This window comes from Mastigoproctus giganteus, chromosome 7 (genome assembly GCF_048544385.1).
Source record: "Mastigoproctus giganteus isolate SK-2022 chromosome 7, ASM4854438v1, whole genome shotgun sequence".
NCBI lineage: Eukaryota > Metazoa > Arthropoda > Arachnida > Uropygi > Thelyphonidae > Mastigoproctus > Mastigoproctus giganteus.
In genome coordinates this window covers 160,568,290-160,592,304 of record NC_143581.1, presented here as the reverse complement: position 1 = coordinate 160,592,304, position 24,015 = coordinate 160,568,290, and the positions used below count along the sequence as shown (strand labels likewise).

Genomic DNA, 24,015 nt, shown 5'->3' with positions numbered 1-24,015 from the left:
GTATCAGCTGTTCATGACAGCGCAATAAAAAAAAAAAAAAAGTATTTTTGATTATTGGTGTTTAACAATAACATTAGGTTTGACTTGAGGGGCGGTGTTCAAGCATTAAAAGTAATATGTGTTGGAACTGTAATGAGGTCGAGAGTAACCCCATTTTGATCTGTCTGCGCAGAATTACAGCCACGTTACTGGCTTCCGGTAGTATTGTTGAAGCGTTTTTTTTTTTTGTGGAGTTTGCTGTACTCATAAAGAAGATGCAAGCGCGGGTTGCTCATTGGATGAATGTAATGAATTTATTTCTTTTTCTTTATGTTTCATTATTTTATGTAATTAGTTTTAATTAACATTGTAGACCTAACTATTTGATGTGGTTTAGGACGTGGATTAGGTGTATCATATGAGCGTTGGATCTGTTAGTGTTAGAAAAGCCATGTATGATTTTATAAGGTATTCATTGGTGTACAGATATTGTTTTGGAGAAAGCAGTTCATTTTGCTACTTTAAATTCTTAAATATATTTTGTATGTATAGTAATTTCGCTCGTCGTGTTTTTTATATAAGAGGAAGTTGCTTTAAATATGCTATTTTTTCACTTAAATTTTGATATCTTAAATCGGTGCAGCCATTAAATTCTGGCGGGAGACAGTAAATATCCCACAATACTGTGCGATGCGCACGCGTCTTTATCGTTAATGTATAGACGCCATAATGTCCTACCAGGTAGTTAATTTTTTTGATGGCTTTTTAAATTTTTATTAATAATTTTGGTTTGTTTTTTTAAGTGTTGTTTATTTTTTTGCAGGACCTCGGTAACGAGAGTCAACCACGTACATTGTAAGTATCTGGTGTATTTATGTCTGTAATCCTTTTCAGTTTGCCGGTTTGTTCATTATCTGATTGAAGTGACCATGTGATATTCAACGTGTCGTTTTGTCTTCCGAAATGTTTATTTAGGTACGTTGGCAATTTAGACCCATCAGTTACCGAAGAGTTGATTTTGGCACTGTTTGGACAAATAGGACCAGTCAAAGGCTGTAAGATAATTCAGGAGGTAGGCTTTTATTTATAACTTGATTTTTTTTTTAAATTAAATATCAGTCATATGTCATGTTTAAAAAATGACAGAATTTTAAGAAGTGGTACTTTGACAATATTTCACTTTGCTGATTGGTTTTTAAGTTCAAGGCTGTACAGTATAATTGGCTTGTTTATCATATGATATTATTTTTATCAAAGTAATTTTACAGTAGCAGGTTTGCTCAGGTAGACACTTGGCTTTATCCCCTGGCTTTATGGCCGCGAAGGGCAATAAAAATTATCTCTCTCTCTTTTTCATCTTTGTAAAAATAAGAGGATTGTGATTTTATGTTAATTAATGACGACCCCACTTCCAAGGCATTAGAAGCAACAGGAAGCTACCATAAGCTGTTTATACAATAAAACCCTGACTATTTGCGGTTTTGCATATTCGAGGTCACTGATTTAATATAAAATGAAACCTAAAAAATGTGAATTTTAAAGTGCCGTGAACGTTTTCCTCCATAAAAAACATTAGTGTGGCAAAAATCACCTTGCATGGTCAAAAAACAGCTTTCAGTGGGTGGGGGTTGAGAAGAGTGACAAAATCACAAGCATGGATGTTCCCTGCTAATCCTTGTTCAGTATGTGTTATGTGCTTGTCATGGAAGTTTTCATCGTTTGCTTTTAATTGATATGCTTACAAAAGTGAAAAATCTACCGTTTTGAAGTGTGCTAGTGTAAACAGACTTTTTCGAGTGTGTTAAAGGTTAAAAGAAAGTTACTTTATTGTGGACAAGTTCTTTTCTAACCCCTACAAAAATATGGCCATGAATAGCAAGGGAATTGTGAAAGATCAAAGAAAGCGATGATATTAACAAGTAAAATTGAGTTATTAGACAATTTCTAATGGTCTCGTCAGTGGCAAAACATTATGAAATCAGTGAGTCAACGGTATGATCAATCAAGAAATTGGAAGAAAAAATCTGCTGTAGTATTCATGAAAATGTGCTAATTGCTTCAAAGATTTGCTGTATAACTCGTGATGTTAAATTAGAAAAAATGGGAAAAGGCTTTAAAACTGTGGATAGAAGACTGAACTCAAAATAAAATTCCATCAAGTTCACTCATCATGCGTGAAAAGGCAAACACATTTATCAACACTTTAGGGAGACTGGTGATAGCACTCGGGGGATAAGTTTTTTTTTTTTTTTTTTTTATCTAGCAAAGGCTGGTTTGAAAGATTTTGAAATTTTTAATAAATATTACATTTAATTTTAAATTGTTTCTTATTTTCATTTCGATGCTTTATGCTTTTATTTCACTATGTATGTAGTAATATAATGTAGGTGCATATAATACATACATAGACCAAATTTTAGACTAGTTTTTCTTATATATTTCATACTTTGGAACGGAACCCTTTTATTACTATGGGAGCCATAACTCAGTAGTCACGACATTTCTCAGGAACGTAATCCCCGCGAATAGCAGGGGTTTACTGTACTGTGTTCTGTGTGGTGGCAGAAAACTAGGCATTGACCTCTCATGAACTAAATAAAAAAATAACTGCAATTTTGCTGGCTAGGTAAAATCACATAATGCAAACTATATTCTTGACTACTTCTCTTTAAGTTTCTATTGTAATGTCATGTGATTTATTGACTATAATATTTCAAATATTAAGTTTTATCATAGTAGATTTGCTGTTATTAATAACATTAATTCAGTCTTCGAAAACTTTAAGCATATCCTTTTCATATTTTTAAAATTTGAATTTTTTTACTTATAACATGTGAGATTTGAAATTTTGGCATGTGTGTAAGGTAAACATTTTTTCATATGTTAATGTGGTAATTATTAAGCTAATAAGCTGTAAACCACAAAATATATTAATGGGGAAGAGATATGCATTAACACAGAAATAAGCAACAAATAGTGTATATTGATGATTTTTTTTTTTTTATAATATAAGTAAAGTTAAACTTTGCAACAGGCATTGCATTAAAATAAATAAATTAATTAAATAATTACAATAATGCAGTTTAAATCTTTAGTCTCCACAAAAGAGGAACAGGATATTGTTTTCAAGCTCCATTGTTTCAAGAAATCTTGGTATGTCATAAATGGAATGTTTGTTCTTGAAAAGTACTTTGAGTGGGGAATGCTGTGTGCTCTCATATTTCGAACTTTTCAGCATTCAGTGGATAAATTTTACTCCAGGGCATGTTCTCCTTGGTTAATACAATTTATGTCACACTGATGTATCCTGTCACTGTTATTTTTATATATATATATATATATATATATATATATATATATATATAAAATGTAAGAAAAAGAAAAGAGAAACAATAAGTGAAGTGTACCTGAATGCACAAGGCAGCAAAAACAGGATACAAATATATAAAGATAAGAATTAAAAATAATTAATAGAAAATACTAAAAGATGGAGAAGTTATTAACACAAGGTGCCAGGCCTAATAGAAGAAGAAAAAAGAGATAATATTAAGAACCTAAAAAAACAAGTAGAATTATGTAGAATTAATGGCTGAATTAAGAGGCCAATCATATGTACAAAAGCTGAAAGGGAAGTATAAATTAATAAATGTAAAATTATGTAGTGAGCATCAAAATGAGGGTGAAAAGAAAAATATATAATGTATATTTTGATGCAAACTGGATAAAAATAAATAAGCTAAAATTGGTACATGAATCAGGTATTTCATCAGGGGACACCTGATCGTGTACCAAAACACTGTTTCTATACAAACCCATGTTGATGGAGGAACTATTAAAATATAACTGAAATATACAAAAAAAGGGGGGGGGAATAAAAATAAAACCTCCAACGCAGTGTGTGAAGTTAAAATAAAACAATTAAATTAAGTCAAATTAAAGTGTAAAAGCATGTGGGTTAAAATGAAAAGTTTTGAAAAATGTTTTTGAGAAAGGCGATTTTATGTAAATTTCTATTAATTATTTTGAATAACCCTATATGTGTGTGCATGCGCTACATTGTAATAATATAATGGTGACAGGATATATCAGTGTGACATAAATTATCTGTCGTTAACTGTGTCATTTGTAAGTTTCTAGAGTCTCCCATTTGTAATCTATATGTGAATTTCTGTTTTGGTGGGGGAGGAATATATATATACAGTAAGCACGGTTATAGTGATCACATTTGCAAATTGAATTTTGCTTCTACTAAATGGCAATGCTAATAAGCGAAAATCAACAAATATTATCCAGAGGCTATAAAAATAAAGATTTAAAGCACAAATTTACACTTTATTACCAATTAAAATAATACGTAAAAATCGGAAGAATATTTCAATTTTTACATTCTGAACAAAATAAAAATAAATTTATCCACAGGTTAGCAAAATAAAAATAAATTTATTCTTACGTACATAGCTTAATTAAACATAACAATTTGTAATCTGATTATAATTTAAAATAGTCACTTATTTTAGATTGCTTTAAATTATCACTACAAAGTCTATTTATAGATTTTTCAATATTGTATAAAAGTCTATATTCAAGATCACTTGCACCAGTTTTCTTCCAATGCTCTCCTCAGGACGGCTATAGCTTCATGAGTTTGCCAGTTTTGTAACTGGAATTCGTTTGGGTTCATCTTCATTTTCCTCTTCCTCCTTGGTGAAATTATCAATAACAAACTGGGCAATTTCTTCATCTGTTAAAGCTGTAGTTACTTCTAGATCGCCATCTTATGTCCACCCAATCATTAAACTTCTGTTAACCCATGTCTTCAAGCTTTTCAAAGTAATCCGTATTGTGACTTAGTTGTCCATCATGAATAATTAATCCACATTTTTTGAAACAGTTGCTAATGCATGTTTCGGAAACTTCATTCCAGACATTCATTGTCATATGAAGTATATCTAGAACAGTTATCTGCTTTGTGATGTCGGATGATGTTCCCAAATATGTACAGGCAGGTTGATTCTTCGCCTCATAATCGATCAATAAAAGGTCTTATTAAAGTTTTTTATTATTCCCTGGTCGAGAGGTTGAATCGGTGATGTGGTATTTGAAGGTAGAAAAACTAATTCAATGTTTTTCAAAGTCAACTTTGGATGAGCTGGGCAATTGTCCAAAACCAATGCAATTTTTTTGTTTTTCTTATCCAATTTCAAATCCCATTTATGAAGATAATTTCAAATAAAGAAGCTGTCATTGAAGCATTGGCATATTTAACAAACGGCTTCTTAATTGTTTCCGTCATGTTGCATGTTAAAAGAACTAATTCTGTCCTTGATCTTCTTTCCTGGAGATGCAGAGGAATTTTTAAAAATCATGCAGTGGTCTGGGGTAGCCCTGTAGTACAACCCTGTTTCAACTGTATTAAAAATGTCTTCAGGATTATAAGTGCTTAACACAGTTTGCCAAAAGGTTTCAACCAACCGTGTGTCAGCTGCAGAACCATTGGAATCCTGTTTTTCTCCGTGAAGTTTTTGTAAACAGTATCATGCCTCTCCTTCCACCTCGTCAGCCATCTGTCCGTCGCCTTAAACTCTGTAGTTTTTCAGCTTTTTGAAGAAGAATGCTATGATTGATTGGCGCATTAAATGAGCTGGCCTGTTTCATCCAAACGAACAGAGCTTCATGTACTGTTTGGCATTTCCCTTCATGCTTTCTTTTTTTTTTTTGGTTTCATTAATTACATTAGTATTTAATGTGTGACGTGATTTTTAACAATTTTGATAAGGATGACTGAGGCACTCCTAATTTTACTGCCGCTTCCCTTTGAGACATATTGCCTAAGTTTAATTTATCGTACGTTTCTATAATTCATAACTTTTCTTTTACACTCAAATTCACTCTCTTTCTGTTCACTGACTTTTTTTTTTTTTTTTTTTTGTAGTAAAATTAAAAACACAGTAAAAAAGATAATCTTCAATCAATAACAAAGCATACGGCACACATAAATTGGAACTAACACGTCACACGCAAGTGAAATGAAGTTTAGATGTAGAAATGAGCAAATTCCAGCGAATGGCAAACATATTTCACCATAACGTGAAAACACAGAATTCCAGCTATTGTTATTATCGCAAATGAATAAGGTCGAGTTTACTATCCATTTATTGCACTAACAGAAAAGCCCAGTAAACTGGAAACTGCAAATTGTTTTATGGTTGTGACTTCTATAAATGTGACCTCCAGGAATGTGCTTTAGAAAAATATCACAGAAGTGTTCAAAATTGATTCTTATAACCGAAAATGTGATTCTAGTAAATGATGAAAGTGTAGTGCATTTTATTGATTTGGATTGTTTCTTTGAAATTTGATTCTATTGAGTGGCTGATTCTAATAACCAGTGATCACTATAACCGGCGCTTACTGTATTGTATATAGGTTCTACTGTCATGGTATGCATTTAAAGTGGTGTACAGCCATCTCATGATCTATGCTGGGTTCTGCCATGGTGGATTGTGGCACCTCCGTAGCCAGGTGGGAAGGAGCAGCAGTGCGTAGCACATGCTTCTTGATTAGACCGAGGTTCGAGCCCATCACCACCAAATACCGAGGATGCGGAAAGGTCAGAGAATGACCGCCGCATGTCCCGGAGCAATATGGCCTTAGTTGCTAATGCTCCTAAAAAAAAACAACAACAATGCCATGTTGGATCATATGTAGTGGGATGTATTCCAGCAGATTTGGGAGGATATCATGCAGGAAAATGTGGCAAGTCTGTCGACACAACTTTTCAGGAAGCAAAAAGGCCTATGATTTGCTTTGCCTGAAATTTAAGTACTTGCATTGACTGGCCATGACTGAAAGATGTAATTATATTCTGGTGATGGTATGCCAGTTGTTAGATGTCACAGCCTTCCATACCAGAAGACACACTTAAAAAAACAAAAAATTGACTAATGTCCCTAGACAAAAAAAAAAAAAAAACTCTGTTTATTGAGAAGGTATACAGGTATCCATCCCATGCTTAGCACTGTAACTGGGGTTCTTTTATTGGAAGTTATCTTTTAATTTAGTGTCTTTCTTTTCTGGTAAGTTTAGTTTTTTTATTTATTATTTATTTATTATTTCCAAATTACCAAATACACACACACACACACACACACACACACACACACACACACACACACACACACACACAGGGTGTCTCAGAAATATTGGTACAAACGTTTAGGGGAGGTAGGTAATATCTAAAGGAATGTTAATCGCATAGGAACCCATAACCGGAAACGTTACTGTAAGTCTGTAGACGGCACTGTTCACCAGTTCGCAAGAGGGAAAATTTCTAGTTTACTCGTTCAAGCAGTAGTCTCCGCATGAAGAGCATACATCGATATACGAACTGTGAGCTGGCAGACATGCACCTAGTGTTATGGATTAGCAGAGGGCAATGGATGAGCCACTCAACAAATTTATGGAGAACGCATCCCAGACAGACATGTACCGGACCACCGTTTGTTTGTGTGTGTGCATCAAAATTTGTGCGATTATGGGTCATTTAGAGGGAACAGGAGTAGTGCGGGAAGACCACGTTTGACGCGAACTCCCACCATGGAAGAAAGTGTGTTGAATACTGTCCAGAATATTCCTACTACTAGCACACGTGCCTTTGCCTCTGCCTTAGGAGTGTCTCGTTGCAGTGTACAGAGTGTCTGGCACGACGATTCCTTAATCCCTTTCATCTCCAAAGGGTTCAGTTACTGCTCCCCCATGATCGTCCAGCACGTGAGGCTTTTGCGCAGTGGTTTCTCCAAGAAAGTGTTCAGGACTTGGATTTTCCAGCCTATGTTTTAGTCACGGATGAGGCTTATTTCACGGGGGAAGGCTTATTCAATCAGCACAATGCTCATGTGTGGGCTCACGACAACCCACACGGTGTACACCCCATGTGGCACAACATCATTTCGCAATAAATGTGTGGGCAGGTATGGTCGGTGACTGCTTAGTTGGCCCATACCTGTTACCATTCCGCGTGAACTGCGCTAAATATCGGATCTTTCTTGAACAAGTTCTACCAGGGTTACTTGACGATGTTCCAGCAAATGTGAGACGCAACATTTGGTTTCAACATGACGGGGTGCCTGCCCATTATGGAAGGTCTGTTCGTGACCATTTGAACAGGCGTTTTGGGCATCGATGGATTGGCTGTGGTGGACCCCGTTGCCTGGCCCCCAATTTTAGATGACCAGCCAAATATTAATGACTGTTTCTTTTTCCTTAAGTTTAATCAGATACTACCAAAACATATAAAAACTAATAGTATAACATTTACGAAAAAAGCCACGTGATAATAAAACAAAATCTTGGCTTTCTAAAGAAAATCAAGAAAAATGTCGAAATATGAAACTCTCTAACCTAGACTAGGCGCATTATAGCCTAAGCTGCTCTTGTGCCAGTAGCTCTCAAACAACACCAAACAGCTTTTTAAAATCCTTTAAATTAATGAAAATTCATCAGAGGTCCCTATAATTATAGAATTATATTTTCTTTTCTCAATTTATGCGATCAAAATAATTTGCAAAGCAATAAAAGCTTGAAAACAATGAAACGTGTGCCAGTGAATATTTTTTATATAATGAATGATCTAAAAATTCACTGAAGATCAAGAATTTTTTGGGTATCAAGTTCATCAGCATTTTCAGAAATTAGACCCTGTAGTTAAAAGCATAGTAATAAATGATTTTAAAGCATTTTATAATGCTGCATTGAAATATTTAGGAAAGAAATGTAATTTTAATGAAAATACCCCTTTTTTTGAAACTCTGAAAATTTAAGCTTTAAAAATTATGACTCATTTGTTGAAATGGCAGAATGATTTATTTCATGAGGTTTCAGTACTGAAAACAAATTCTGAAACTGTCAACCTCTGAAAGATTTAAAACTTGTTCTAGTACTTTGATTCAATGGCATTTAATTTTGAAAAGTGTTGCTTTTAAGCTTTCCAGTAATTTCAAGGTCATTTCATATGTTTTTTCAATGCCGGGGACTTTGGCAAATTCACAAATGATATTTAGTGTAATGAACTCGAAGTGGAGGGATGAGCGAAATAGATGTTCAGCTTCACGTGTAAAAAGCGAACTAATGATCTACATCAATTTTAAAGATAATTGTTTAGATTTTTCTGAGAAAATTAAAAATTTCGAAGTTCTTAAGAATACAGGAAACCCTTGATTAATGCGGTTTTGAACAATGCGATTTTAATTAGTCCGCAAAATTTTTTTGATACTATCCCCTTAATATATGCGTTATCAAATTTGATTAGTGCGCTGTTTTTTTCTTGCGGTACTTGGCAACTCACAACGGCGCCTGAAGCGGCAAATACGTGACACGCACTCACCAGGGTCTTCTAACTTAAATGCATGGGAATCGACTCCGAAATGCTTGACAGCAGCACCCCATACCACTCTGAAATTGAAATTTGCTCTGGTAACTCATATTCTTTTATTATTAATATTAAACTTCTTTAATATTACGATATTAAAGAAGCAGTTGAGAACATACACAAATCGTGGGAAGAAATGACGAACAGCTGCATGAGAGCAGTCTGGCAGAATCTTTTGCTTGAATGCGCAAATGATTTTTGCGGTTTCATTAATCCTGTCAACAAAGTTATTGATGAAATTACTACAATTGGAAAAGACTTCGGCTTTGAGGAAGTAGATTCAGAAAACGTTGGAGAATTATTGGAATCGCATTCAAAAGACTTAAGTAACGACGATCTTGAAATTGAGCATCAACATGCATACGAGGAAGAAGACGAAAATGAAGCAGAAGAAAAGCAATTTGCTCCCAAAGAAATTTCATTCAAAAAATTTGAACTATTTAATACACTTTAAAGAGCAAAAGAACTCGTACTAGAGATTGATCCAGATGCAGAGAGAAGCATGAACGTTCGTCGAGGGTTAGATAAGCAAATTGATTGTTATCGCAAAATCATAGAGGAAAGGAAGAAAGCTACCACTGTTCAAATGAAGTTAGATAAGTTTTTTTGCAAAAAATAAAATTTAAATCATACTATCTTTTTTTAAATTTATTCCTTAATAATTTAAGAACTATGCAGTGCATTATAGGTACGTATTGAGTAAGAAAAAATGTTTTTACAATTTCATAATTTTCAAGGATTCATTATAATTATTCCCATTGTTTCTTAAGTTTGATTAGTGCGGTTTTAATATGTGCGGTATATTTCAAGGATTCATTAACCGCACTAATCAAGGGTTTCCTGTAATCTTAAAAATTAAACATGGTGAAGTTCTTAAGGCTGCTCGAAGCAGTACAAAATATGTCCAATGTGAATGCACTAAACTTGCATTAAAGTATTTGGATCAGTTGCTTTTTAATCATCCATATCATTCGTTTTCCTGATACATCAATCCTTCCCCATAGAGAGCCATGGTTTACCAATAAATATTTTAAATTCTAAATTAAACTGAAATTTTCAAATATTTATAGTCTGTATAAAAACTATAATTTTTAAACCAAAATATAAGCAAAATGTTTAATTATTAACTAAAAAATCATTCAATTTTCCTTTTTTGGGGTGGGAGGGGGTGGAGTGAGAGTTGTAGAGTGGTAGCATTGATTATTTTTGAGTGTCCTTTAATCCAGTCATAGAAATCTGGCAACCCTAGTCATGCCCCAAACACGTGCAATTAGTGATGGTTTAATAATAAACTAGTTTTTGCTTGTTTTTGAAGGCACCTCAGTGGCCAAGTGGGCAGGAGCAGCAGTGCGTAGCACACGCTTCTTGATTAGACCGTCATTCGAGCCTGTGACCATCAAATACGGAGGATGCAGAAAGGTCGGGGAATGACCACCGCATATCCCCGGAGCAATATGGCCTTAGTTGCTAATGCTAAAAACCAAATAATGAAAATAACAACAAGCTTGTTTTTGATAATTATCAGATACAGGGATCCTGTTTATTGCACCTCTGACATAATGCATCCCTTGCTGCTTATATGCAAATATCTTATTTTATTTTGTATCTTTGTTGTTATTGCTTGTGCTCTGGAAGTTTAGTATTTGTATTAATTTTTAGTATTAATATTTTATCATTAGTAATCATGTTAAAGGGTTTTTTTTTTTTTTTTTTGCTTCGCAATAAATTTGTAAATTTATTAAAAGTGTTATTTGTTACATTTTAAGAACAACATTTAATTCATCGTGAAGTATGCTGTTCACTTTGCAGTTGTACGGGTGTAGTTATCACCTGTACTCTTATGAGAGTACAGACGATAACTACTGTGGTGAAGAAACGTTCCTGTGTTTGTAGGTTTATGATAGATACTAAAACATGTTTTCTCCCCTAGTTGCTTCCAGTTCTATCTCTAGTGTGAATATTATTGGTGTGTAAAACCTAAGTCATAGTGTTATGATCTCTGATAATGAAAATATCATCTAGGTCTCTACTGTAATATGTAATTTTCGGTAAAAACGACGTTAAATTTATGTTTTATATTCTATCTAGATAGATTTCCATGATAAGGCCATTTAGGTTTAGGCCCATGGGTAACCCGAAAATCTGTCTGTAAATCTTACCCTGAAAAGAAATGTAATTTGTCTCAATCAGTAATTTAATGAACTCAAAAATTTTCCTCCTTGGTAACTTGGTATGATTAGTGCTGATAGTATTGTTATTCAGTAGATCCTAGATTATGTCCAATGCACATAACACATTAACAATGTGACATCTAGGCCCCGAGTGCCAAGCGATAGTTCCCAAGCGATCTTTCTAGTGCGATTTTCTAGCGATTTTCCTAGGGCGAGTACTAGTGCTTTGATAATCCCTCCACCGCTCGCAACGTTACTGCTGACCGCTCGCAACGTTACTGCTTCCCTCGCTGAGCAACGTCACTGCTTCACCGCTAGCAACGTTACTGCTAACCCCGCTTGCAACGTCACTGCTATCGCTAGCAACGTACTGCTCTCCTCTTCTGCTGATCGCTTGGTCACTGGTTGGCACCGCTCCTGCCTCCACGTGGCGGGGCCGGTAATCTGGGAGAAGGATTTCCCTCTTCCAGGGCTAAAAGGAGCAACGATGGATTGTAATGAATATCCATCTCTGGAGCCCACAGGTGGCAAAGTTGTTAACTCTGTCTCAGAACACGAGTCCAATCGTCCGAAGAGACTTCGGACGGAAAAACAGATTTCAGATATGCCAGCATTTCTCATAATGCACTCATTGTCCACACAACCTGTCGGCAAGCTATCGCCTTTTCTGATACAGAAATGTTTAGAATCGGTTGTTGGATCCCCTAAAATGGTGAAGCGTCTCCAATCAGGAGACCTTTTAATTGAAACCTCAAAAACATCTCATTCGGAAAAATTGTTAAATTTAACAACATTCAACAATATTCCAGTGTCAGTTACGCCCCATAACACCCTGAACACGTCTAAAGGCGTTATCAGTGAATGGGACCTATTAACTGTTTCTGAAGAAGAAATAGTACAAGAGCTTAGCGAACAAAAGGTGACACATGCACGGAGAATAATGACCAAAAAAGATGGCAACCTACTACCAACTAGGTCCATTATTTTGACGTTCAGCACTCCGAATCTTCCATCTTCTGTCAAAGCAGGTTATTTAAACTGCAAGATTAGACCTTACATCCCGAATCCCATTCGCTGTTTTAAGTGCCAGAAGTACGGCCATGCACAGACTGCATGCAGAGGCGATGCTGTGTGTCCTATTTGTGGCTCCAAGGAGCATTCCCAAGGAGACTGTACAGCTTCCACTCCCACTTGCCCAAACTGTAAAGAAAGCCACCCTGCATTTTCTAAAGCATGTGACCTCTGGAAAACAGGGAAAAAAATCCAGAAATATAAAGTGGAGCATAAAGTTACATATCCTGAAGCAAGAAAGCAAGTGCTGTTAACCATGCCTAGCAGATCATACGCATCAGTGACCAGAAGTAGCCGCTCAATTGCAACACAAACAGATGTCTCCATAGAACCAAGCAGTTCTTTTTCCACCTGGGCCAAAACTGCACTGCTAACATCCAAAAAGAAACTTACAGTCAATGAGACCAACAATACACCAATTAGTATCCCAAGTGATGCTATCTCATCATTGCCCGAAACAGTAAAATCAGCAAATGTTGAAGACCAAGAAAAAGGGAAACAATGCAATAGGAAAATGGAAATTGATATTCAACCAGAGGATGAAGAGTCAGTTTTAGAATTATATGCTAATGATACCATAGAAACAGGACGCCCAACCTTTTCAAAGAATGAAAAATCAAAACAAAGCAGACTGAAACCCTCTCAGAAAAAACAGTCAGATCAATCTTATTCAATCAAATCCAAACAATGAATAAATTCATACAATGGAATTGTAGAGGATTACGTAGTAATTTTGATGACCTGAGTGATTTACTTTTTCAAACAAATGCAGTAGGTGTATGCCTACAGGAAACATTTCTATCACCAAAAGTCTCTCTCAGATTCAAAAATTACACCATGTTTAGACGAGACAGAGATTCTGATGGTCCTGCCCGTGGGGGCGTAGCTGTTCTTGTAAAATCTACTATACCGTCAAAACATCTCCAGCTACAAACTTCCTTAGAAGTTGTTGCAGTTCGGATGGCATTGGGAATATCATTAACGCTTGCATCCATTTATATCTCGCCCAATTATCCTTGCTCCCAGGCTGAACTTGACAATCTAATCGCACAACTGCCGCCTCCTGTCTGCTTATTCGGCGATTTCAACGGCCACCATCCATTGTGGGGATCTTCCACCATGGATAGGAGAGGCCAATTAATTGAATCATTCCTGGATAACCATAACCTGACTCTGCTGAATTCTGGCTCTCCAACTTATATACAACTACCTACAGGTACAACCTCAGCCATAGACTTGTCCATCTGTTCAGCATCTCTTTTTGCAAGCATGAAATGGTTAGTGTTGAATGATCCATTCCACAGCGACCATTTTCCTATTATCAATTCAATTGAAACCCAAGCTGTGTCATGTCCAAAAGGCCGTACTTCTTGGAATTTTTATAAAGCAGACTGGGTAAACTACTCAGCTTGTGTCCTTCTCGACACTCAATATGTTCAACATCAACATATTGATGACGTAACTGACCACATTACCAGCCAAATCCTATATGCAGCAGAAATTTCCATCCCAAAATCAGACCAATGCAAACATGTACACAAAAACCAATGGTGGAATACGGATTGCTCTAAAGCTAAAGTAGAAAAAAACCGTGCTTGGAACCGGTTCCGCAAATGCCCAACTACTGCCAACCTAATTTTATACAAAAAACTCAGAGCAAAAGCAAGGCAAATTAGAATGAAAGCAAAACGTGACTCCTGGATAAACTTTGCATCAACTATTAACAAAAATACTGACACACGAATTATATGGAAAAAAATACAAGCTCTCAATGGAAAATTTCCTCCGCAGCAGTCCCCGATAATACAATGGAATGGACAGGACCTATCCTCTTCTACTGACATTGCAAATGCTTTAGCAGAATCTTTCTATAACATTTCCGCCTCCTCTTCTTATGTCACCTCCTTTCAACGCATTAAATCTGTTGAGGAACGTCATAAATTTAATTTTTCAACTAGACTCTCACTTCCGTATAATCAACCCTTTTCTATAGCTGAACTCAAAGAATCCTTGAGCAAATCTCCAAATAGTGCAGCAGGACCAGACGGCATTCACTATAGTATGCTGAAGAATCTATGTGAAGCCGATCTCTACATACTATTACTCTTTTATAACCGGATCTTCTCAGAAAATACATATCCTCTCTCATGGCGTCATTCCTACATTTGTGCTATTCTAAAACCAAGTAAAGATCCTTCCATAATTGAGAATTACAGACCAATATCCTTGACAAGCTGTTTGGGCAAAATCTTTGAAAGGATGGTGCATAAGAGGCTCATGTGGGTGCTAGACTCCCAAAACGTTCTTTCCGATCACCAATATGGCTTCCGTAAAAACAGATCTACCCTAGATTTACTACTCAAAATTGAATCTAACATACGTAACGCTTTTGTCATGAGACAACATCTGGTGATGGTGAACCTAGATATTCAGAAAGCATTTGATACCACTTGGCGTCATGGTATTATTAAAGATATACATCAGTTGGGGTTGAGAGGCTACCTTCCACAATTCATCCAGAACTTTTTAAGGTTACGCACCTTTCAAGTCCGATACCAAAACATGCTATCAGCAACTCACATTCAAGAAGAGGGTGTTCCTCAGGGTTCCATACTGAGTGCTACCCTATTTGCTATTCGGGTCAACCACATATTGGAAGAACTTCCAAAATCCATACAAATATACATGTATGCAGATGACCTCACCATATCCTGTCAGTCACAAAGTATGAATACTGTTGAAAGACAGTTACAAATTGCTCTTTCCAGAATAGAATCGTGGACCTTACGTAATGGATACCGCCTAGCTGAGCAGAAATCCACCACTACTCATTTTTGCAAATTACGGTCACTGCATCCCGATCCTGAGCTAAAGATCAATAACATTTCAATTCCTCTTGTTCACACTGTCCGTGTTCTTGGCCTCGTACTTGATAAGAAACTGAACTTTCAAGCACATGTATCTTATCTTAGAACTATCTGCTTGAAAAAGTTGAATATTCTCCGGTGTGTGTCATCTATGTCATGGGGTGCTGATCGACATACCCTGATCCATCTTTATCGAGCCCTCATCAGATCCCGCTTAGACTATGGCTCTCCAGTGTATGACTCTGCGAGAAGAACTACTTTAGAGCGATTAAACACGATCCAGCACAGTGCGCTGAGAGTTTCTCTAGGAGCTTTCAGAACCTCCCCTGTTCAGAGCCTTTATATCGAAGCTCATGAGCCACCTTTACATCTTCGGAGGAAAACATTACTTTTGATGTTTGCCGCAAAAATTCGCAGTTTGCCCTCCCACCCTAGTTGGAAATATCTGTATAATACCGAATGGGAGTCATTTTACAACAGTAAGCCAAATGAAAACCGACCTGCTGCACTTAGACTTAGAGAACTCACTCAAGCATGGAATATAGACATCAGCAATATATTTCAGGACATGACACCTCCTGATCCGCCTTGGACAAATATTTCTGTTAATTACGACGGTTATTTTCAACAGTGGGGTAAGAACACCTTGTCGCCCTCCAATATTGCACAATTACATGAAACTCACTCTTCTAACTCAGAGGCCTACAAAATCTATACAGATGGATCAAAAACTGAGACTCAAGTAGGTGCTGCAGCAGTCTTCCCTTCATTCACCATTTCTGTTTCATTACCAACAGAATGCAGTATCTTTACTGCTGAGCTTTATGCTATTAATTTAGCTCTCGACCGGATAACTGAATTTTTAATTACAACCAGTTTAATATACACCGACTCACTCAGTGCTGTCACTGCTATAATAAGTGGTAACAACTCTTCTCACCCTGTAATAAAACAGATTCATTCTAAGCTACTTGCCTGTAAGGAATTAAACCAAACTGTGACATTCTGCTGGATCCCAGGTCATTCTGGAATAGCTGGCAATGAAAGAGCGGATCATGCAGCCAAACAACCAGAAACCACCACTTCGCAGAATTTTCAAGTTCCATATACAGATTACAAATACATTATCCGTAAAGCATGTTATAACAGTTGGTCATTAATCTGGAAAGGTTATTCAGGAAATAAACTCTACCAAATAAAACCGGAACCAAAGCTATGGCAATCCAGCTTCAGCAAAAACAGGCGAGATGAAATAATTTTAGGAAGGCTAAGGATTGGGCATACGCACCTCACTCACCTATATCTATTAACTAGTGACAGCGCTCCACAATGTACATTCTGTCAAGTACAACTGACCATTCGCCATTTGTTAGTGGACTGTCCCTACTTTCAAAATATCCGCTTAAACACCTTTAAATCAATAGCTAATACACAGTCATCAATAAATTTATTACAGATTCTGGGTGATGATTCTAATGAAAAAGAACTATTTATTTTCCTAAATCGTATAGGAATATACCATAAAATATAGTTATATTCACTATTAGAAAGACACAATATGGCCCTAGCAGCCTATGTGTCGTTAAACACAACAACAACAACAACATGTGACATCTAATGAAAATAATTTTACTTCTTCCCCAATTCTATGATCTTTTAAATCAGTAAATAGCGTTGCGTGCCAATGCTTAGGAATTAGCATTTCATGCTATAAATGAAAATCGCACTTTTCTTTTTAATGAAGCTAAGGTACTTAATATCCAGCATTACAATTATATAAAATTATTAATTACTGACACTTTGGGGACAAAAATTCACATTCATTCTATTAACATCCGCCAACCTTTTCTCATTTCCGATTCGTGGTCATTTGAATGCATGCACACTAACAATTAATCTCCCATTAATATTGTAACACACACACACACACACAACATTCGTTAGTTTTATTTCAACCTGCGAGCACGACAAATGTCAAAGTTTCTGTCCACCTCAGGGTGGAAATTTAGTGGATTATATTTTTATTGACACATTTTTATCGTATTTTAGCGTGTATTTTTAATGCCTCGTTTTTTCTGACATGATGTCTTCCATCACTAGAAGTTACACTGAGTTTGCTATATCTGGGGTTGGGTTGGGTTCTTTGGCTGTGATTCTGGGATATTGGATCTTTCGTGGGTTAATGGTGAGGAACGCATTTTGAGTTTTAAATTATCTTTTGCTTTTTCGATATTATAGGAAAGTAGGATAAGAAGAATTCCCACGAGACAATAAAGGTAAATTCTTTTGCGTATTCTTAAATTACGTAAATATATATATTTACGTATTATAATGCGTAAAAGTTTGTGTGGTAATCAACACCAAAACAGATAAACACCTTACAATGATGCCAATTACAAACTGAATCCGCCACATGGAGTGCACGTCAATTGATTTCTCGTTCCCGTGTTATAATACAGGAACGAGAAATCAACTGCATTACAATACTTTTTTTTTTCAGAAATATGTTTGCAACAGGATAGTAACTAGCATTATTGGGATTAATTTTCCATTGGTCTGTGGCCCTATACCAATACTTCGAAAATATACAAGTCATGCATGAGCCAAATAATATTTTGCAAAATTTGTGATTGCTGGAAGTCATATTGATACAGGTATGAATGATACTAATTTTTCTTTTTACTTCAAAAACAGGTATAGAATTACAACTTTGTAGATTGAATGTTGAGCCGTATTTAAAGATAAAATCCCCTTTTACTCCTGGTATAAAGTTGATGAGATGCCAAGCATCATGTTCACATTAGCTCTCTTTTTAGTTATATAAAAGCTATAAAGTTTACAAAAAATAAATGACCTTGTTTTAAGATTAAATAAAGAATGATTTTTTTTTTTATATGCATTTATATTATTGGGCACAAAAAAAATTTTGTATTGGGAAAAAAAGGTCCCCAGCCAAGGATTAAGTGATTGGGACGATGTGTGGCATCATTGAGCTGTGCCAGTTATGATCTTTGTCTGCGTTATTTACCTAGTAGTAAACGATTGCTTACTTTTAAAGATTATGATATAGTTTTGTGGATCATTTAACCTCCATGCGTACTTATTATTTCTCCCTGACTGTGGGGGGGGTTCTACCCCGTGACAGGTATTGCTACCAAGTACGCATGGTGGTTATGTCTGGTGTTGCTGTTGGTTGAGGAACACTGACTGTCCTACATGTAAGGATTGCGACTTTCTGGAGTTCCTTGTACAGTAATACCCCGACTTACGCTACCCCGACTTACGCGAACTCGGAGTTACGCGGTTCTTGATTTTTTTCGTTTGGCAACGCTGCCGCCCACTATCTTCAAGGTCGTTTTTCATATGTTATCGATATACGGTGCGACGGCGGAGAATGAGAGCGAAAGATGAACAAAATTCAACTTTGTTGCTTTTATGTTTTTTATATCAGTGAAGGGGAAACACATTTCACCATAATAACGTAAAAACCAACACAATTCCAGCTATCGGTATAATCGCAAATGCAATTAGATCGAGTTTACTACCAGTTTATAACAGATTTCACTAGCAGAAACGCAACTGGATTTTTATTGTTTTATGGTAGTAACCCCTAGAAATGTGAGGTGTTAATAGTGTATCTCTGCCTTTATGGTGTTGTTTATTCAGTTGCTACATGCGCGCAGCTTTGTTTATGCGTATCAAGCGTGCCTCCTCGTTTTGTAATTGCGCTTTATTCCCTAAAAATGAGTAAAATACTTAATTAAAAGGTGTGAAAAGGAAGCGTCCTGGTGAAGACACTGCAGATTCAGAGAGAAAAAGAAAAGCAATTATCGATAAACAGAGGCGGACTGGGTCAAAAATTCTTACCCGGGGAAATTTATAGTGGCCTCATACTATGGTTTATGGCCAAATTCACACTGGCCCACCTGGGTTTCCCCGGTAAGGCTTATGGCCAGTCCACCTCTGTCGATAGAGAAAAAATATGAAATTGTGAAACGCTTTGAGCGAAATGAAAGACCATGTGATATTGCACGTGCTACAGGCCTAAATGAAGCAACGGCGAAAAGCACATGACAATTGCAAACTTGACAGGTTGAAAATTGAAAAGGGCTCAATTGTAAAGGGCTTAAAAATTTTAGAAAACATAGACTCCAACGAAGAACGCGTTATAGCTACAAAGCAAGGAATAAAAAAAATTATTAGCTTGCTACGAAGAAATTCTGCATGAAAAAAAGAACGCGCTGTGTCGTCAGACGAATTTGTTAGATTTTATGAAGCCATCGACATCGAAATAACTTTTTTACGTAAGTCATTTGTTTTTTTTAATACATATTTTGTATTAATATGTATAAAGAACTGCAATTTTATTAATATTTTTCTTCTAAACTAGTGTTTTTGTTAGTCCTTGGTCCCAATTAAGCAAAATTTATATGTATTTATATGCAAAGTTTTACCCCGACTTACGCGAATTCGACTTACGCGATTTTCGTCGGACCCACCTATCGCGTAACTTCGGGGTATTACTGTAGGTGTTGTCTGGGAGAGCTATTACTGCTAGGCTGTTATGCAGGGTCTTTGGCACCATAACGGTGGTTGACACGATGATCGGGCTGGTCGTTACTTGTTGCATACACCACATTTCTTTGATCTCCTGTTTTAGGCTTGTGTACTTCCAGTTTTTTTCCTCCTGTATTTTCTGGAGGTTGCCAGTGTTGGTCATCACTGTGTCAGTCAGATAGGTAGCCTTTTCCTTCTTCCTTCTTGTTGACAATGGTTATGTCCGGTCTGTGGGATTGTGTTGTCTGCTATTATGGAGCAGTCTCAGTACAGCTTGTGAGTTGGGGTTTCCAGTACTGTATGGGGTTCATACTTATATGGTACACTTTCTTCGATCAACTGGTATTTCCTTGCTATCTTCTGATGTATTATCCTGGCTACCTGGTTGTGTCTATGAGTGTACTCAGTCTGGGTCACCTTGCATCCCGCAGTGATGTGTTGAATCGTTTCTGAGGCTAGGTGGCATCGTTGACATGTGTAATTGGACACTCCATGCTCCTTCAGGATGTAGTTTCTGATGTTGATTACCTAGTCTTGGATGGTGAGCATGAATCCTTCAGTCTCAAGGAAGAGCGTCCCACTCCTGAACCATGCATTGGAAGCAATTTGATCTACGTGGTCTTGATGGAGGTCATGTAGTGTCTGTCCCGGAGTGTCTTTGACCATCTTTCTAGCTTCGTTTGTGCCGTCTGGGCGGGAGGGAACTCCTTTCTTAGGTTAAGTGGGGTATGCTGCTTGTCTGTTTTCTTTTATGTCCTGATAGAGTACTGCTACATTTTTCTGGAAGCAATCCTTCAGGTTAGCTATCACTTTTCTATTGCTCGATGAGGTCTATCAGGCTCCTTCCTCCCTCTTTCTGAGCTATTGTCAGTCACTCCATGGCTGACTTTGGGTGATGTTGGCAGCTCTTGGTCATCATTGTCCTTGTCTTCCTAATGATATCCTCCAGCTTGGTGTTAGTCCAGTCTATGATCCTGAAGGAGTATGTTAGCATTGGGACTGCATAGGTGTTTATGGCTTCAACTGTGTTCCCTTCATTCAACTTTGCTTTCAGCAGGCTTCTGAGTCTGGTAGTATTTTTTTGTCGGGCAGACTTTTGATTCCCTTGTGCTTTAACTGCTGAGTCTACATCATTCCCAGTTTGAGTCTTCATTGTAGTTTCGGCCAACTAATTTCCCCTGGTGCAGTTCATGGATCTTGCATTTGTCTAGACCAAATTCCATCCTGATATCATTGCTGAATTCTTTGGTTATCTGGAGTAGTTGCTACTCGGTTCCCGTGTAGTTTGGTGTTATCCCTGTACATCAGGTGGGTGAGGTTATATTGGTTTTTCTTTCCTTCCTTTTTTTTTTTTTGTTTGTTGTTGGCGCATCGACTTCTGTGGCCATATTGCATTTTCTACTCTGATCCAAGCCCAAGGCGGGATTCAAACCCGCAACCTTTGGGTTGCCAGGCAAGCACTTTACCCACCCGGCTAGCCCGGTCAGCCTTCCTTCCTTCTTTGAGGTTATATCCATACTAGCTACTGTTTAGCAGGGTGGACAGCAGATTGAGTGTTAGACAGAGCCACAATGGACTCCGGCAATCTTCTTGAAAGATTCCTCTCCTAATGGTGATCGGTCTGGTTGTGATATTCTCGACATTTAATGGTGGTACTCCATTTTGCCATCATTGCTTCTATGAAGTTTGTCACCGGCTGATTGACTTTCTAGATCTTCAGTGCTGGGATCTACATAATAATCCATGCCAACTATGAGGATGGATTATTATTATTAGTGGCATATGATGTAAGCTTATAAACCATCAAAAAAAAAAACTACCCACATCACCCTCCCCACACACACACACACACAGTTTATCCAGTTTTTCCTTCAGTTTATTTAAACTGCCCACCTCCACAACACAGATGGAAGTTTATTCCTACACACAACTAGCTAAAGGCAAACCTCCTCATGACTCCTCGAACAGAAGTTAAGCTAACAAGTCTGTTATTACTCATGTCACACTTTGTGAATTGGGTATAATTTGCACATTATCAGTCCACAGGGATCTCTTCTGAATTCAAAGATGCTCTCATAACTATGGCTAAGGGTTTGCTTACCTCTTTTGCTGCCTCCCTTAATATAATTGGATAGATCCCATTCACCTCAGATGCCTTTTATATGTTGAGCTTCAATTCCTCTTCCACTTTCATCTCAATTATAAAAGTATTTATCTCCCTGTTAGATTCGGATGAATTTCTGGAATTCCTCTCAATAAAACTTTTCATGCATGAATGTAGATGCAGAATACCTATTCAGTTTGTCTGCAACCTGGGGAGAATCATTAACAGTTAAGCCATCATCAACTGGGACAGCGTGATTCAACTAGGGATGCACCAATAAGCAAATTTACCGATTAATTGGCCTTAGCTTATCGGCTGATTATTGACTTTCGCATGTGGTTCATTAGTTTATATGATTAGTGCACTCATATGTGCTTATTGTGACTCAATTTTTTTCTAGATTCTTCATTATATAAGTAAAATCAGGGTAGATATATACTGGGGATGACACTTCTGGCGAAAACAGGAGACAAAATCTGATGCAAGATAGCAAGCAATATGTTTCATTAAATTTCTAGTTTAAAAAATAACTGCAATTAGCATCATTGCACTCTACGACTAAAAGGATATTCGAGATAGGAAGCGGACGGGTGGTCTTTCAGAGGAACATCAGTTACGCTAAAATACATAATTTTATAAATTTTTGATTATTTTATTCCTATGTCTATTATTAATTCATATTAAAATCGATCTTCCCTGTACGAGATAATAAATCTGTGTCCCTTTTTTAATCAGTTGTGCAATCATGAGAATGCTGTCAAAGAGGCTGTTATCAGGAAGCACATTTTTCGCTTCCCTTGCTGTAATACAATCTGTAAAGTGTAAATTAAATTTTGCATTATGATAGAGGACTTCGTTGGCTATAAAAGAAAAGAGTGCAACAGCATATCTCCGAGTTATAGTTTCGAAGATATTAATTCGAGAGGTTCACTGTTTTCGTGTCGAGTACCTAAAAATATTTAAAAACTAACATTTTCTAAAATTCTAATGTAAATGTAATCAAATTTTTTCAGATCATTAAGTATTGTGTGGAAGTTTTTTAAGGTAGACCCAAAAGATACAACTCTCTGCATATGCAGTTTGTGTGATGCTAGCATATGAAGGGGAGGAAAAATAACTAAAACCTTTACAACATCTAACATGATGAATCATCTTAGGAAGTTCCATCCTCAAGAAATAGCAAAGGAAACAGAATCAAATAAATTGAAAAAAAACATACAGAAGATGGGTTCAAGAACAAGCGATGGCACCTATGAGCCTCCTACTAAAGTACAACCTACCTTGGAAACTGTATTAGCAAAGAAAAAGTTATGGGATATTAATGATCATAAGTCCAAAGAGATTTACTATATAGTTGGAGAAATGAAAGCTGTTGATCTGCAACCATATTCTTTGGTATCAGACATTGGATTTCAAAAATGATTAAAGATTAAAGAAGATCTGTTCCAATTACTACATCCCAAGCAGAAATTATTTTACTGAAAAAATTATACCAGATATATTTCAAAAATTCAGATATCCCTTGAGAAAGTCAAGTGCATTTCTTTAACCACAGATATTTGGACAGTTAGTACAAACAATTCCCCTTTTTTTTTGGTGTGACAGGTCACTGGCTTTCAAATGACTTTGGACGACGGGCCAGGGTTCGAGCCCGTCACGACAAATACGGAGGATGGGGAAAGGTCAGGGAATGACCACTGCATATCCCAGAGCAATATGGCCTTAGTTGCTAATGCTCTTGTTGTTGTTATTTGGGTTTTAGGAGCATTAGCAACTAAGGCCATATTGCTCCGGGGATATGCGGTGGTAATTCCCTGACCTTTCCGCATCCTCCGTATT

The 24,015-nt window shown here is 36.7% G+C and overlaps 1 protein-coding gene across 3 annotated transcripts in view; it reads left to right on the top strand.

The window, feature by feature from the left end:
- The first annotated feature begins 211 nt into the window (after positions 1–211).
- The window catches only part of LOC150083290 (nucleolysin TIAR-like), a 261,413-nt gene continuing 237,609 nt past the window's right edge, over positions 212–24,015 (top strand). The window contains exons 1-3 of one of the 3 annotated variants that reach the window (XM_090377152.1): positions 212–284; positions 803–834; positions 955–1,051. In XM_090377152.1, the coding sequence (XP_090233278.1) occupies positions 255–284; positions 803–834; positions 955–1,051 (159 nt within the window). In that variant the 5' untranslated portion in view covers positions 212–254. Of the gene's footprint in view, positions 285–422; positions 448–694; positions 721–802; positions 835–954; positions 1,052–24,015 lie in introns of those variants that run through there. The other 2 variants (XM_090377154.1, XM_090377153.1) reach the window with 2 other exon arrangements.